The sequence below is a fragment of the Tamandua tetradactyla genome, chromosome 8 (assembly GCF_023851605.1).
Source record: "Tamandua tetradactyla isolate mTamTet1 chromosome 8, mTamTet1.pri, whole genome shotgun sequence".
In the NCBI taxonomy this organism is placed as follows: domain Eukaryota; kingdom Metazoa; phylum Chordata; class Mammalia; order Pilosa; family Myrmecophagidae; genus Tamandua; species Tamandua tetradactyla.
In genome coordinates, this window is record NC_135334.1 from 48,880,169 (window position 1) to 48,897,617 (window position 17,449).

The 17,449-nt window shown below is 37.9% G+C and overlaps 1 protein-coding gene across 1 annotated transcript in view; it reads right to left on the reverse strand.

Annotated features, from left to right (window-relative positions):
- The window catches only part of HEPHL1 (hephaestin like 1), a 94,161-nt gene that overhangs the window by 42,236 nt on the left and 34,476 nt on the right, over positions 1 to 17,449 (reverse strand). Inside the window, exons 3-8 of the mRNA XM_077113239.1 lie at positions 13,864 to 14,076; positions 13,037 to 13,216; positions 8,911 to 9,165; positions 5,135 to 5,303; positions 2,624 to 2,763; positions 2,339 to 2,470 (exon numbers count right to left, since the gene is read on the reverse strand). Of these exons, the coding sequence (XP_076969354.1) occupies positions 2,339 to 2,470; positions 2,624 to 2,763; positions 5,135 to 5,303; positions 8,911 to 9,165; positions 13,037 to 13,216; positions 13,864 to 14,076 (1,089 nt within the window). The remainder of the gene's footprint in view (positions 1 to 2,338; positions 2,471 to 2,623; positions 2,764 to 5,134; positions 5,304 to 8,910; positions 9,166 to 13,036; positions 13,217 to 13,863; positions 14,077 to 17,449) is intronic.

Genomic DNA, 17,449 nt, shown 5'->3' on the forward strand with positions numbered 1-17,449 from the left:
GTCAAATGGTGCAACCACTGTGGAAGGCAGTTTGGCGGTTCCTCAAAAAACTGAATATAGAATTGCCATATGACCCAGCAATATCATTGCTAGGTATCTACTCAAAGGACATAAGGGCAAAGACACAAACGGACATTTGCACACCAATGTTTATAGCAGCATTATTTACAATTGCAAAGAGATGGAAACAGCCAAAATGTCCATCAACAGACGAGTGGCTAAACAAACTGTGGTATATACATACGATGGAATATTATGCAGCTTTAAGACAGAATAAACTTATGAAGCATGTAATAACATGGATGGACCTTGTCATGGTTAGGGACAGGTGTCAACTTGGCCAAGTTGTGGTACCTGTTTATCTGATTTGGCAAGCACTGGCCTGTCTGTTGCAATGAGGACATTTCATAGCATTGGGTCATGATCACGTCTGCTACATCCACAGCTGATTCCATTTGTAATCAGCCAAAGGGGAGTGTCTTCTGCAATTAGTGATGCTAAATGCAATCATGGGAAGCCTTTTAAGGAGGACTCAGAGGAGACAGGTTCCATTCCTGCTTTGGCTGGTGAGCCTCTCCTGTGGAGTTCATCCATGCCATCCATTGGAGTCATCAGCTTCGCAGCCTGCCCTGTGGATTTTGGACTCTGCGTTCCTACGGTCACGTGAGACACTTTCATAAATTTTATATTTGCAAGTGTTCCCTGTTGATTCTGTTTCTCTAGAGAACCCTAACTAATACAGACCTAGAGAACATTATGCTGAGTGAATCTAGCCAAAAACTAAAGGACAAATCCTGTATGGTCTCACTGATGTGAACCGACATTCGAGAATAAACTTGGAATATGTCATTGGTAACAGAGACCAGCAAGAGTTAGAAACAGGCTAAGATAATGGGTAATTGGATCTGAAGGGATACAGACTGTGCAACAGGACTAGATACAAAAACTAAAAAATGGACAGCGCAATAATACCTAATTGTAAAGTAATCATGTTAAAACACTGAATGAAGCTGCATCTGAGCTATAGGGTGTTTTTGTTTGTCTGTTTGTTTGTTTGTGTCTTTTTTTCTTTTCTTTTTTTTTACTGTTATTATTATTTTTATTTTTTTCTCTATATTAACATTCTATATCTTTTTCTGTTGTTTTGCTAGTTCTTTTCCTAAATCGATGCAAATGTACTAAGAAATGATGATCATGCATCTATGTGATGATGTTAAGAATTACTGATTGCATATGTAGAATGGAATAATTTCTAAATGTTGTGTTAATTTCTTTTTTTTCTTTAATTAATTAAAAAAAAATTAGGCCTAAGAGTCACTCCCAAGAGAATCTCTTTTGTTGCTCAGATGTGGCCTCTTCTCTCTAGCCAACACAACAAGCAAACTCACCACCCTTCCCCTGTCTACGTGGGACATGAATCCCAGGGGTGTGGACCTTTCTGGCAATGTGGGACAGAAATTCTGGAATGAGCTGAGACTCAGCATCAAGGGAATGAGAAAACCCCTAGAATGAGCTGAGACTCAGGATCAAGGGATTGAGAAAACCTTCTTGACCAAAAGGGGGAAGAGTGAAATGAGACAAAATAAGTGTCAATGGCTGAGATATTCCAAACAGAGTCGAGAGGTTATCCTGGAGGTTACTCTTAGGCATTAAAAAGCTGTTCCATTTCTGTTATATTGCATTCTGGCAGCTAGCAAACTAGAATAGCAGCCAAGATGTCTGTTGCAGTGATGGGGAAGGGTACCAAGGAGACCTTGAGTTTCCCAAGAGCAGTATCATGAATAGAAGCTGTTTTTCTTATATGGAGAAAGTCTGCGCTACCTATTAAATGATGAGGAGAGGCTGTATATGACAATAAGGACATAACTTATTTTGAATTACCTGTTGATAGATACAGAGCAAAGACCATGTCTAAGATTTTGATGTCAACAAAACACTGGAATCAGATTTTCCCCTCAGCAGTCACCCACAGAATCCCATGCAACCTTCTGCAGAAAAGCTTCCCACCTTACAGAAGTAGAAGTGATTGTGAAAATAGCTCACTTTGAGGTATACCACATTATTGAGGAAAAGGGAAAGGAATTAACATTTCTTAAGAACCTACTACTGTGGACCAGACCCTGTCCTGAATTATCTACATCTGTCCCCAAAGCCCTGTGATGTGGACATCAAATACTCATAATGATGAAGAATATGGTTCAGAAAGTTTAAATAAATTCTCTAGCTCACAGAGCTGGTAAGTAAAAGAACTAGGATTTGAATCAGGTCTGTCTAGCTCTAAGTCCTTGGCTCCATCATCTAGATCCTGCTTTCTTTCCAGGCACAAGCCAAGACTTACCATCTATGTTTGGGGCTGCATCAGATGCCTTGTCATAGATCACACCATGGGGTAAAATGCTGTAGACCTTGTCGGCTTTGTTGGCAAAGGTCACTAACAAGGTATCACCCACTTCTGCCTTGATAACTGGGCCTGAGAAATATTGAGAAGAGGAGGGGAAAGAGGATGAAAAGAGATAGAAAGAAATAAATAGGAGCATGGAAAGGAAAATCATTTTCTATAGATGCAGAGGCCCAGCTAAAACCTTTCCCCTGGTTCAGAACAAGAGAGGTGATTTTACCGTACCAAGAATTCCAAGATGGGCTTCTGCCCCAGAGAAACTCTTTCTTCGAGTAAAAGTTGCATCAGTATATTCCATATACTGAGCCTTCCAATATTTTCCTCCTATCCTGTTGTCCCCTTGTTTGAAGTAGGGCTCAGAGTCGCTGTAAAAAGACAGAGGAACCTGAGAACACATCTCTCCATATCCACTGAACGCCTTCATCATGGAGCTTCCTTTCATTATCTTCAACCCATTCACCCACCATCCTCCCAGAAAAGACTTAGCACAAACTTCAACAAAGTTCCCAGGAATAGTCAACCAGCCTGAAAAGTCTTCAGAAACTTAATGATACTCAAGCTCATTTTTCTCAGCCATTATACTTTATTCCCCAGAAATCTAGCACCTAAAGAAGACACAGGCAAACTCCTTACTTACCAATATTGGAGTTCCAGAATGGTGTCCTACAAAGTAACAAAGAGCTAACTGGTTTCTTTGCAGAATAAACATCCCTCTATCTCTTGCTGGTGTCAATATGAAAAGTCTCTGCATATAGTAAGCTCTTTGGTATCTGGCATGATTAAGGAATGGAGTGTCCAGTTAATCAAATGGTTTAATTAATGGAGAGTTATAATAAAACTAAATACATGAGATACCAAATTTCAAAGCTGTGAAATACAATAATCTAAATGCTGACTAATACTATCTCTTTACTATCTTATTTCTGTTAATGATATCATCACTCTCCCAGTCACACAGAAATAGAACAGTCTTTGGTTTCACTTTCTGGCTTATTCCCTTAACTTGTTCATTCTCAATTTGAAACTTTTTTCACCCTTCTATCTTTTCCTATTCTGTCTTTCTATTACCACAATCCTAGTTCAGGCCCCCAAGCCCTTGTGCTAGAACCATTATATGAACCTCCTAATTGTCCACCTGCATTCTCTCTCATAATGGCTCATTCAGTTTTTTCCTTAGCATATACATTATTCCAAGGTTAATCTTGCAAAAAGGTGATTTCCATTGTGATTCACCTGTTCCAAAACTTTCTATTACTTCCAATTGCCTATTGAACAAAGTTCAAATTCCTTAATAAAGGATTAAAGGACTTTTTGCAATTGATATCCAATTTATTTATTTTACCCAAATTCTCTCCCTGTTACTCCATACAAATGTCTATTCACCTATGAAAATCCTCTACGCCAGTCATTCTGGTCTAATCATTCTCCTCTATACAATAAGTGCTATGCATTAATCCCTACTTTGAAAATTGAAAATCCCCCTCCCTTCTCTATTTACTTAGATCCTTCAAAACCCTGATTAAGTCCAAATTCCTCTGTGAACTCTTCCCTGGCTAACTTAGCTCTCTTGGGACACCCAGGGAACTCATTGTCTGGGCCACTCATCTTGCTCTTATTTATATCTTGTACAGTTACTCCTCTTCTGTGTTTCCCGTCCAAGAGTGTGAATATTACCTAAAACATCTTGCATCCCTCATGGCACCTAAAATTCTATGCTTTCATATATCATGTTAAATATTGGTTGAATGTAGTTTAATCTTTCATACTTCAGAAGACATTTCAGAGTACTGAGAGACTGCTAAGACATCATCTTAAATGCTAATCCTTGTTACTGTTTTTGAAGAAATATGGTCAGTGGAGAACTTTGGTATCAAAGCATTCATCATATGATTCAAACAAATTCCTTAGGTAAGGTTTAAATGCATCAATTTTGTGGAAGAATGAATGAATGCATAAAAATTACAATTAGAAAAACAAAGGATATCTTACTGATGACAAAGAGAATTTTTAAAACAGCCCCCCAATATAAAAAGGATCATAGGATAATGCTTTCATAGACATCACTGCATATGATTCCATAATGACAAGTCAGGATAGTGCATATATAATTAATGAATTCTTAGATTCAATTTGAAAAATATTATATGCTACAGGAGCCCAGAGAGAAAATGATTAATTATGACTCATTGGATCAAGACAGTTTTCATTTAAGAGAGAACACTGGAGACAGACTTTGAAGGATAAATGGCATCTTACTGCAAAGGGAGGAAAAGGACCTCTAGGGAAAGTGGTCATAACTTACATCAGGGTGCCCTTAAACAAACAAAAAGAGAGTAGCCTTTATTGGCCAGTCCATCTCCACTGAAAGAAAGTCTTGCCTTAGTCCCTCTTCAAGACTGTCTGCCCTGTGTACACAAAGTTCATCAGCTTAGTATTTCTCAGGGTACTTGGCATGATGGTTTACACATAGTAACTCAAGAAATGTTAAATGGGTGGATGAATGAATGAATCCAATAGTCCTTTGATTTAGCCAGCAAGTCATAAAGCAATAAATACTCTGCCAGTTCTCTTAGCCTGATCATTGGAATAAGAACTGCGTGAGCCAGCCACTGTGTCTTCCATGTATGTGCTCATTAGAGCAGTGCTTAGAATTCAAATGAAATCACAGCAGAAAGCCTTACAGATGCTTCTCTTTTGAGAAAATTAGAAACGCCAAGCAAAGAGAAAAGCGTTTACCTGCCAGAGGCATTTAGGGGCAGACCAGTGAATTTGTTGTAGCCTTGAGGACCATAATCCCAAAGAACTTTTTCAGCAGCAATAAAGTAGTGCCTCTGTTGACCCTTCATCTTGGGGTGAGAAATATCACCTTTGCAGGTACCAACATTGTATTGTCCCAGCATCCCAGCTGCAGAACAGAGGAACACCATAAGCCAAGATATAAATGCTCACAAAAGGAAGAAATCACAGAAAAAGACTAATAGAAATGATTTTTATGAACATTTAAAACTTTTGTTCAGAAAATAGGATCATAAACAAACTTAAAGGCAAAGGATAAATGGCCAGTTTTAGGGTGGATTTGAGACACATATGACAAAAGATTAATAAGTTAACCACTGTTAACAAATAAGGAAATAAAAAGCACATCTTCCAATACAATTGCCCAATATATCATATGAAAAAAATGCTCAACCTTAATAGTGATCAAAGCAATAATTTCACGTATCAGATTGGTAAAGATTAGAAAACTGACAATTCTCAGCACTTACAGAGTGATAGGGAAAAGGGAATGCTCACACACTGAAAGTGTACGTTACAGGAAGAATTACGATTTCTAAATTGGAATGTGGCCAATTGGTTCCTGGAATTCCAAATCTAGGACTTTCCTAAGGAAATATTCAGACAAAAGTGAAAAAAAAAGTCAATTGCTGTTCATCAGTGTTATTTATAATAGCAAAATAATGGGGAGGGGAGGAATATAAATTTCAGTAATACAGCATTGTTTACGTAAATTATAATTTCCTTGTAATGGGCATTGGAAACATTAGAAATAATGAAGATCTAATTGTGATATATTAGTAAGTGGAAAAAGCAAGCTTCAAAGAAATTTATAGACTGATTTCATTTTAAAACTACAGTGGAATTTATTTAGAAAGATATAGAAAAAATTGAGGGAGGATATTTACTAATATGTGACACCATTGTCTCCAGATGGGATTACTGGTTTTAAAAATTCATTTATATGGGGGTGTACAGGTGGTTCTATGGTAGAATGCTCAGCTTCCATGAGGGAGACCCGGGTTCGATTCCCAGACCATGCACCCTCCCCCCACAAAAAAGTCATTTATATATATTTTCTAATTTTTCTACAATAATAAGTTTTTCCTGAGGGTTTGGACAATTTAGGGAATACAGTGAATGTCTAAATAGCAGCTTATGTCCACAGCTACCAGTCAAACTTGACAGTCTTGCTAGTTTCAAATGTCTGCTAATGTCTTAATTTTAAAAGTAGTTTCTAGGGCAATGCAAAAGGTGGCTCAGTGGCAGAATTCTTGCGTGTCATGCCAGAGACCTGGGTTTGATTCCTGGTGCCTGCCCATGTAAAAAATATATATATATATTTAAAATTAGTTTCTCCCTAGATTGACAGTATTAAATCCTTTAAGAATAGGGACCTTATCTTGTTAATCTTTGTCCTCCCAGGACAGTGAGTGCTATATATATTAATGGATCAATAAAAGCTTATTGAGTTGAATTTAATTGGAATAACACAGTCGACTAATGGCTAAGATTAACTGCAACATAAATGTGTTATCCAGGTAGTCCTGATTAGATTCCTGTTCCTGGTAGTTTTTTTTAAAAAAACTTTTTTTTTAAAGAAAACAAACCCTTGGTTCCTGGAATTCCAAATCTAGGGCTTTTCCTAAGGAAAGTGACAAAAGTGAAAAAATAAGTCAATTGCTATTCATCAGTGTTATTTATAATAGAAAAATAATGGGGAGGGAAGAAATATAAATTTCAGTAATAGAGTGTTGATGGTCAGTTTCCAAATTTAATCAAACATTATTTCTTCTGTGTCTATCCCATTAACACATTTTTTTCCACTCTTGTTTTCACCATCACAGGCCAGATCCCTGACATCTCATAACTTTAATATGGCCAATGCTTCTTAAGTAGCACCCAGTATCAGAATCCCCATTGAATCCTTTCTGCACACAGACAAAATATTTATTGTCCTAAATTAACTGCACTGATTATGCCACTAGTATTTATAAGGATCAATAAGTATCCCAATCACTCTCCAAACACAGTCCCACCTTCTTAGCTTTACCATTCAAAGCTCCTCCCAATGGGGCCCACCTTGCCTCTCTAGATGCCTTTCTTATCACTCCTTTGGCATAGTCCAGCTAAATAAAGACCTATTCTATGTAGTCCCAAGGAATCAGAACTAAGTCATTCAACAGGTATTCAACTCAACAAATGTTTATTGTGCACCTACAATGGCCCATGAAAAAAATTTTAAGTCAGTGGATTCTGTCTCAGTACAAGGAAAAAATTTTATAATAGAGCAATCCAGAGAGGATATGTACTGCTACAATTACTTTAAAAAGTTGTTCAAGAAGAAATTCAAGAATTGGATGGAATTTGAGTAATGATAATCTGGACACCAAAAAAAAGAACAGGATGGGGGATTGGTCCAAATTATGTATAAAGACATTTCCAATGCTATTTACAGTTCTTCAAAATAAAACATGTGTTTTTCCAAGCTCATGATGCTTCCTTCACCTGGTAGGCCTTCTTTCCTTTTTTCATCTATTCAACTTCTACCCATATTTCAAGGCTCAGATTAGAAGGTAGCTCCTTCAGGAAACTGCTTTGATTGCTCCAGAGAAGTGAGTACAGCACCCACAAAGGATTTATCTCATTCTGCCTCAAATTGGATTCATTTTGTAAATGTCTATGTATATCAGATTATATGTCCTTTGAGGGTCTTAAAATGTAATTCAATCACTCCTACCCCTACCTTGTTCATAGGGAGGTGATCAATAAATATCTGTTGGCAGGATGCCAAATAAATGTACATTTTCCTGTACATTTAATGTGTATTTGTAAGCCCCCCAGCCAAGCATCTATGTAACAACAGGCACTGAATGTTTGTTATTGACCATATGGTTTAATTATACCATCCTCAGCATCTACACACTGGTCTGTGCTTTTTTCTTGTTTGTTTAAGCAGGAAATATTTTTTTTATTAGAGAAGTTCTAAGTTTACAGAAAAAGCATGCATAAAATGCAGACTTCCCATATACCATCCTATTAATGCCTTGCATTAAAAAAATGTGGTATATTTGTTACAATTCATAAAAGGACATTTTTATAATTGCAATATTAACTATAGTCCATCGTTTATAATAGGATTCATTGTGTTGTATAATCCTGTTTGTTTTTAAAATTTTTATTCTAGTAGCATATACACAACCTAAAATTTCTCTTTTAAGCCACATTCACAGGCAGGCTATAGTGGCTTAGTGGCAGAGCTCTTGCCTGCCATGCCAGAGACCTGGGTTCGATTCCTAGTGCCTACCCATGTAAAAATAAAAAAAATTTAAAAACCACATTCACATATATAATTTAGTGATGTTAAATACGTTTCCAATGCTGTGCTACCATTCCCAGATGATGGTCACCTTTTTTTTTAATGCAATTTTATTTAGATATATTTATATACCATACAATCCATCCAAAGTCTATGATAATGGGTCCCAGTATTATCACATATTTATGCAATCATCACAATTAATTTTCGAACATTTTCAATACTCCAGATAAATACATATATATATATATATGAGATAAAAGAAAAAAGAAAACTTAAAACATCCCAAACCCTTTATCTCCCCCCCCCATTGTTGACCCCTAGTATTGGTGTGGTACATTTGTTACAGTTGATGAAAGAATATTAACATATTACTGTTAATTATAGTTCATAGTCTGTCCCTTTTTTTTTTTTTTACCTTGTAGATGATCATTGACTTGACAAGTTATCATCCATTTTCCAGGATTTTCGACTATCATTTCTAATGTCAAGAAGGTGGCTGGGAACAGATTGACCACATCGGTGCGATGCCCTCTGCTGAGGAAGGTGTTACCATAAAAATAGATGGAATGAATGTCTATCTCATTCCCCATTCCAAACAGGTGCCAGGACACAGCTTCACCAACGCACATCTCAGGTTCAGGGAAGTTTCCAAAGAGGTATCCATTGAGGGCTGAAAAAGAGAAATACAGTAGTGGAAGAGAATCCCTTGTAGAGGTAGTGGGACCATAAGGTCTATCATGTCGGTAATAAATACTAAAACCAGCTCAGATGGAATGCTGTGGTGCAGAAAAACATGGCTCCTTTAAAAAAATATTGTTCCATATGTATAAGTAAGACCACCACACACTCAAAACAGCCTTGGAGCTGCTGTGTGAACATAACAATGAGGGCAGAGGTAAGCACAGGCTGCTTATACTTCCATGATGGCTCAGTTACTGCTCAGTATAATCCTTCATTTGCATTTCTGCCCTCTCCACAGACTGAATTCCTTGAGGCTAGAAACTTTGTCTTACTCCATCTTAAAGCAATTACAACCTAGCCAAGAAACTGGCAATAGCAGTAGTTACTTAATTGAAGTAACAAATTAAACTTGCAGCAAGATGGAGAAGAAATGAACTGATTAGAAGACATGCCTATATTTTGTTACTATAAAAACAGGGAGGAAAAACAAGTTTGCTAGGTCTTGCTAAGGCAGAATCTTAAATTGTTTGAGTTCTGTCATAAGTCCAGAAGCTAATACTTGTGAATCATTTAAATGGCAGGCCAGACTTGACCAAGTGCAAAACAAAAACAAAAACAACTCGATTCAGGGCTTTTAAATGTCATGTTACTTCTTAAATTAAAAACTGTGTTTAAAAGTGTCATTACTGAGATAATAATGACGGCACAATTCATTCTAAATCATTTCAGCAAATTTAAAGGTAAAATTTAAACAGTTTATTCAATAAACCATGTATTGATTGAGCATCTTCTATGGACTGTTTTTTCTTAAGTTAACTTTTATTTTAAATGTAGTCTATATTTGCTTATGTGATTCATTCCTTTTTGTTGGACATTTGTCACTCTAAAGGAGATTACAAGGATTTATGTGGGCACCAAAATCTTAAACCATCACAATTAGTAGTTTTCAGCAATTTTTGAGATCAAACTTCCTATTTTGTAAAGAGCAGAGATAAAAAGTAACTCATCATAGCTACAATTTGAATTTAGAACTTTTTTTACTCCATCTTTCATATATAGCCTTCCTCTCTCTCTTCTCCCTTTCCTCCCTCCCTTATTTCCTTCTCTCCTAAAATATTTTCTAAGCACTCACTAGACCCAAGGTGGCTAAAATATCACTGGAACGAAAAGACAGGGTGGTAATATCATGAAAACAGCGTTCTGAGAATCACATTTGGACTCTGGCACTAACGATCATTTTGACCTTAGACAAGCCACTGATGGTCTCTTGACCTCAGTTTCTTCATCTGTAAAACAGGGGATGTCAGATGATCTTCAACTCCTTCCCACTCTCTTATGATTTTATGGCTACATTGAAGCTGCCTCAATTAGGATGATTCTTAAAGACAGACAAGCAAAAGATAGATTTGTTAATGAATGAAATGGGGTGTTTATATTGAAGATTCTCTTTATGCTCACTGGAACTCGCCAGGAAAAGAGTAGAACAAGACCATGTAATAATTTTCACATCCTGTAATTCTGCATTAAACCACTGGTCCCCAAAACAGGGATGGGTATTTGTTTTGTCTCAAATGGCAGAGTAACTACAGGAATTCACTATTTTCAAAAATAATAGGGTCTGGCACCTAGTGGGTACTCAATAAATTTTGTTGATTTAAAAAATTGAGAAAGAGGAAGGTGCCAAGACAGTGGGTTAGCAAGGTGTGGGATTTAGTTTGTTCTCCAGAACAGCTACTAAATAACCAGAAACAGTACAGAACAGCTCCTGGGGCCACGTCAGTAACCGGACACACAGCGTACCTGGGTCTGGACCAGCTGGACCAGCTGCGAGCCCCCCCAGAACCATGAGTTCCCAGCAGCAGGGGCAAAGTGCAACTAAGCTTCAAAGTGTGGAATTAATTCACAAATTCTGACTACTAAAAATAGGCCCCCAGCTCAGGTGAACCTGGTCAAAGCGGAGGTTGCTGATTTTTGTCCCGGCACCAAGGGGGCAGGGTTGACAGAAAAAGAAAAAAAAAAGGAACAGGTTTTTGCGGCTGTGTTTCTATAAAGCCTCCACTGCCTTTGGATACAGCGACAGGACTTCTCAGGCTGCAACTGCCCCAGGCATAGGCAGAAACAAGCTTGTTTGAGAACTTGTCTGGAGCATGTGCCTTCCCCGGGGGAGGGGTGGGGCCCAACTCAGGTGGAATCCCTCCCTCAAGGAATTCAGACACCAGGGCTTGAAAATTGGAAGCCATTAAAGCCAACCTACAACCTCTCCTCTGTCTCCACCACGCCCCCAGCAGGGAGAGTCTGCCAAAGTTAAAGGTACCGCATCATCTTATGCTGGTGGGACCTGCAGGCAGACATGTGCCACATACTTGGGCAGGATAAGAAAAACAGAGTCCAGAGACTTCACAGGAAAGTCTTTCAACCTGCTGGGTCTCACCCATAGGCAAAACTGACACAGGAGACTCTTTCCTCCTAATAGGAGAACAGTTTGGTCTGGGAAAATCCGTCTGGGGTCTACCTAAGTAGACCCTCCTAAGGGTGGTGGGGGGAAAGGCACCATACAGGCAGGGCAAGAAACAAGAATACAAGAACTGAAAAATTCTCCTCTGTTAAACAAAACCTAAGCTAGTGGTCCAGAATAAGCTGAACTGAATGTCAAAGAACAGACAGACAACAAATGCATCCAGCAGGAAAATCCTACGTAAAAGAAGTGAAAAATTGGGAAAGCTAACAAGCTCACAAGTGTGCACTTATACCCTATACATAGCATAGTTCTTGATATTTAGCAATCATCTAAAAAATGGTTATTAGATAAAGCAAGAGGCTGCAAAACACAGGATTATCATACAATAATGATTTCATTCTCTTTTCTACTTTCTGTCAATCTAAACTAACTTACCCTCTAGGTTCCTCTTACACCTTGATTTATCCTTATCATAGCATGAATCCTTCCATTTTCTGTACCACAGTTTTATTTTATACCCAATTTAACACGTTTATTGTCTTGTCCCTTCTCAGAAAGTTTTAGGCTTTGACATGTATCATATTCTATATCCTTCTGTGCCAATTTGGAAGGATTTATGTATCCTAGAAAAGCCATGTTTTAATCCTAATCAATCTCGTGGGAGAAACCATTTCCCTTAATCCCTATTCAGTGGTATAGATTGGAAACTTGATTGGGTTATTGCCACAGAGATGTGACATAATCAGTTGTGGGTATTAAACTTGATTAGATGGATATGTGAGCCCACCGACTCAGGTGGTTCTTGATTAGCTTCCTGGAATCCTATAAAAGAGGAAACATTTTGGAGAAAGCTGGAGATTTGGAGAGAGCAGAGAAGGACAACAGAATGACAAGAGTCACGAAGCAAGAGTCAGCCAGTGACCTTTGGAGATGAAGAATGCCCCTGGGGGAGCTTCAGGAAGAAGGAGGCCTGAAGAGGAAGCTAGCATACAACACGGTGTTCGTCATGTGCCTTTTCAGATGATAGAGAAACCCTGACCATGTTTGCCATGTGCCTTTCCACTTGAGGGAGAAACCCTGAACTTCACTGGCCTTCTTAAATCAAGGTATCGTTCCCTGGATGCCTTAGATTGGACGCTTCCATAGACTTGCTTTAATTGGGACATTTTCACGGCCTTAGAACTGTAAACTTGTAACTTATTAAATTCCCCTTTTTAAAAAGCCAGTCCATTTCTGGTATATTGCATTCCAGCAGCTAGCAAACTAGGAAGCCTTCTCATTACTAAGTTATAAATCTTAGAAAATTAGGTTCAACATTTCCACGTTATTTTGCGACCATTGTATTATAAGATACACACACAGAGACTAGGTATGTATTTGTTAACTTGTGGGAGATACTCACCGTGCATTTTGTTACTCCTCTGGAAAACAGCATCTTCTTTGTCAACTGAATCAGGGTCAGTGCAGAAATGTCTGATATTTTCATTGAGGTACCAGCTTTGGTTCTCATCCACCAGAGTAAACATTATAACAAACTCTCGGTCGACATCAGTCCTTGTACCTGAATGTTTATTCAGGACACCTATCAGAAACATTCAGAAAAATAGAGAAAAAAGTTCAAGGTGAACTAAATCAAGGTGAATGTTGCTTCCTGCCAATGGCATCCAGTAAAGTTGAAGTTTGTCAGAGACCTATATGAGGGTAACCAAGAGCATAAGGGCTTTAATGGAAATTATAAAACCATAAAAGAAGAAAGTCATAAAATAGACATCTTTGCAACCACACACTTGGAAAGCCGCCACAGACATAAAAATAAATAAATAGGGAATAAAATAGCATACTGATTACTTGGATGAAATGATGGCGCAAAGGCATCTCTGGTCATTTGACTAAATTTTTCATTTTGTGTGTAGCAGGTACAGATATTAATATGGAATTTCTCTATCTAAAAAAAAGCATATAAGTTTCAGAATGCTGGTTCTTAGTCAGAAATCTGTATTACTGATTCTATGTATCCACTGTTCCATATAATTCTCAGTTTTGTAGTGTCATATTAATCTTCCTATGGTGTCATTAATCTTCTATGTTAGAATAATTTCCCTAATTTTAAGGAAGGTTTAGAAGAAGCAGATTCCATATGTAGCAAGGGAGTTAGGCAAATAAGACCTGAATCTTATATACACTTTTCAACACAGCAAAAAGTTACTTGGAATAGCCCTAATTTCTTACCTTCCTTACACACCAGCAGTGGGCCAATTAGTCCAGAGCAGATGTCCTTAGGGGCATCGATGTGAGAATGGTACACCCAGGTCAGGCAGTTAGCATCTGCTGGGGCAGGTGCATATTCTTCCCTCACTGGCCAGACATAGGTGTAGTTTTGTCCAGGAGGAACCATGTCATCATCCTTGTTCTTTCCAGATGTTCCATCTGGGTAAAGGGCTCCTATAAAAAAAGATAAAATATGGTTAAAACCTAGAGTCTCACATGCTATCACGGAAAAGGCCAGAGCTATGGAATGGAACACAATCAAATTAAAATGTATTTCTATGGGACTTTAGGCAAATTACCTAAACTTTCAGTGCCTCAGTTTTCTATAAGTAAAACTGGAATGTTGATATCTACCCCAAGTACATATACATTCTTCCATAAGCAGTGCTGCACACAAAACCAGGAACTTAATAAATGCTTACAATAAGGATTCCTTCTGATGGGTCTCCTGTACCACTCAGGAAGATTTCAATTCACTTTACTAACATCAACTAAAAAGAGAAGGAGATTTTTGACAAGGGAGTCAAGTCTACTCAATGGAGAAAGAACAGTCTCTTCAACAAATGGTACTGATAAAACTGGCTATTCACATGCAAAAGAATGAAAGTAGACCCCTACTTTACATCTTATTTAAAAATTAATTCAAAAGTAGATCAACAACCTAAATATAAAAATTAAAACTATAACACTCATAGAAGAAAACACAGGGAAATATCTTTGAGACCTTATACTAGGAATTGGATTCTTAGACTTTGCACCAAAAGCAGGAGCAATAAAAGAAGAACCAGATAAACTGCACTTCATAAAATTAAAAACTTCCGTGCATCTAATGACATTATTAAGAAACTGAAAAGACAAACAACAGAATGGGAGATAATATTTGGAAACTACATATCTGATAAGGGGTCTAATACCCAGAATGTATAAAGAATTCCTACGACTCAATAACAAAAAGAAAATAACCCAATTTTAAAAAGAGGCAAAGATTTGTATAGACATTCCTCTAAAGAAAATATATAAATGGCCAATAAGGACATGAGAAGACATTAAACATTATTAGCCATTAGGGAAATGCAAATCAAAACTTTAATGAGATACTATCTCATACCCGCTAGAATGGCTATTATTAAAACAAGCAAACAAATGGTAAATAAGTGCTGGCGAGGATGTGGAGAAATAGCAACCATCATACATTATTGGTGGGAATGTAAAATGGTGCAGCTGCAGTTGAAAACAGTTTGGTGGTACCTGAAAAAGTTAAATATAGAACTATTGTATGACTGGCAATCCCTTTTCTAGGTAGATACCCAAAATAATTGAAAGTAGGGACTTGAACAAATACTTGTACACCAATATTCAAAACAGCATTATTTACAATAGTGAAAAGGTAAAAGCAACCCAATGCCCATCAGCAGAACAGATAAACAAAATACAGTAATACATACAATGGAATATTACTCAGCCTTAAAAAGGAATGAATACTTACATGTATGACCCTGCAGACATCATGTTGAGTGAAATAAGTCAGACACAAAGGGGTAGATTGCATAATTCCATTTATATGAAATAGCTAGAATATGAAAACTCATAGAGACAGAAAATAGATTACAGGTTATGGGGGGATGGGGAGCTAATGCATGAGTGTAGGGTTTCTGTTTAGGGGTGATGTGAAAGTTCTGGTGATGGATGGTGGTTAGGGCACTGCAACATTGTGAATGTTACTAAATCTACTGAATAGTATACTTGGGGGTGAGTGAGATGGGAAAATTTATGTTATATATATGTTTCTACAACTAAAGAGACAGCAATAATTAAATGTAATATATGACCCTGAACAGGATCTAATAATGCAGACAAAAAGGTTCAAAAGAACATTATTGGGACATATGAAAAAAATTGGAATAAAGACTGTAGGCTTTATATCAATGTTAAATTTCTTGAATCTGATAATGGTACTTAAGATGTTACATAAGTAAATATCCTTGTTCTTAGGAAATGTACATGGAAGTATTAAGTGTTCAAAGAGCAGGATGTATATAACCTACTGTCAAATGTCCAGAAAATAGATAAATAAATAGACAGATATACAGATATGTGGGTAGATAAATAGATGATGGATGGATCAATGGATGGATGGATGGATAGATTGAATGATTTGGCAAATGTGGCAAGATGTTAAAGTTGGTGGATCTTAGAATCTGAAAGGAGGATGTGTTGGAGTTCTCTGTATGTGTTTTGTATTACTTTTGCAACTGTCCTGTAGTGTTGGGGACCAGAGGCTAACCTAAGATAGCGATTGAGCCAACATGGCCACCCCGGCTAATGCAATGGCATCTATATAGTACAACAAGGTTCTTCACGGAAATAGGTTCCCGCCGGGACCTTCCCGCCAGCGCGAATTCCCCACCAATTATCTAAGCAGCCCTCCCCGCCGGCGCGAACTCCCTCCTATCATAATGCCCCACATACCCTACTCCCTCCCCAAGCCGATATATATACACCCGGCTTGCTTAATAAAATTTGCAGCTTGATCAGAATCCTGTCTTGCTGTCCTTCTTGCGTCTCTCTGTCCCATAGCCATTCTTCCCTCAGCAGGTGGCGGACCCCGTTGACTGTCCTGCGGGTCAGGACACTGTAGGTTTGAAATTATTTCAAAATAAAAAGCGTAAATAAAAAAAAAAGAAGAGAAAGAGAAGCAGCGGAAGAAATAATGAGCACTTTAGGGTGAGGTGGAGCACTTCTTACAGTATCAGCACCAGCTCATGAGAGACAGAAAGGAACTATAAAACACTTGCCCTGCCTTCAAGGATTTTACTGCTCTCTTGGGCAGACCAGGTATGTATTTTAAACATATGGGACAATTGGAGAATAAAACACGGTGATGTACTGAGTATAATTTGGGGTTAAATTGTGTGGGATAGCCCCAGAGGAGACTTGTACCATGTAAGGTGAAGGGTCTACCACAGAGGGAGGGGAGGCAAGTGGGCAGAGCATCTCCTTTGTTTCTGTTTTGTTAACTAAGATGCCACAAGATTTTCCAATTGATGAAAGTCCACTGCTGAAAATAGTTTGAAAATCACTTGGGAAGAAGGTGGGAAACCAATCTGTGCAAATTTAAATCATCAGAAGTTTCATAATGAAGATGGGAATTGAGGGGCCTGAAAAGAAAAGTAGGAGCTTGGCAGGTAGTGAAAAGGCTGGAAGGAGAATGGCAGAGAGGGTGATAGAAGTGGACATACTCCAAGTTCATTCACCAGTCAGTCATTTGCTCATTCATTCAACAAACATACTGGATACTGACCACATGCTGGCATTAGGAATACAACTATTTACTTGACATTTGCACTTGTATATCTCAAAGAGACCTCAAATGCAGTCTTTCATAAGAAGCATTAATTCTCTTCTTCCAAATCTGAGCATTAGCTACTGCCTCCTTTCTCAGTGAAAAGTACCACTAGTATTCAATGTCACAAGCCAGAAGCAAAGGAAACATTCTTGTCATCTTCCTCTTTCTCACCCCCATTTCCAAAGCACCACAAGGGCCTGT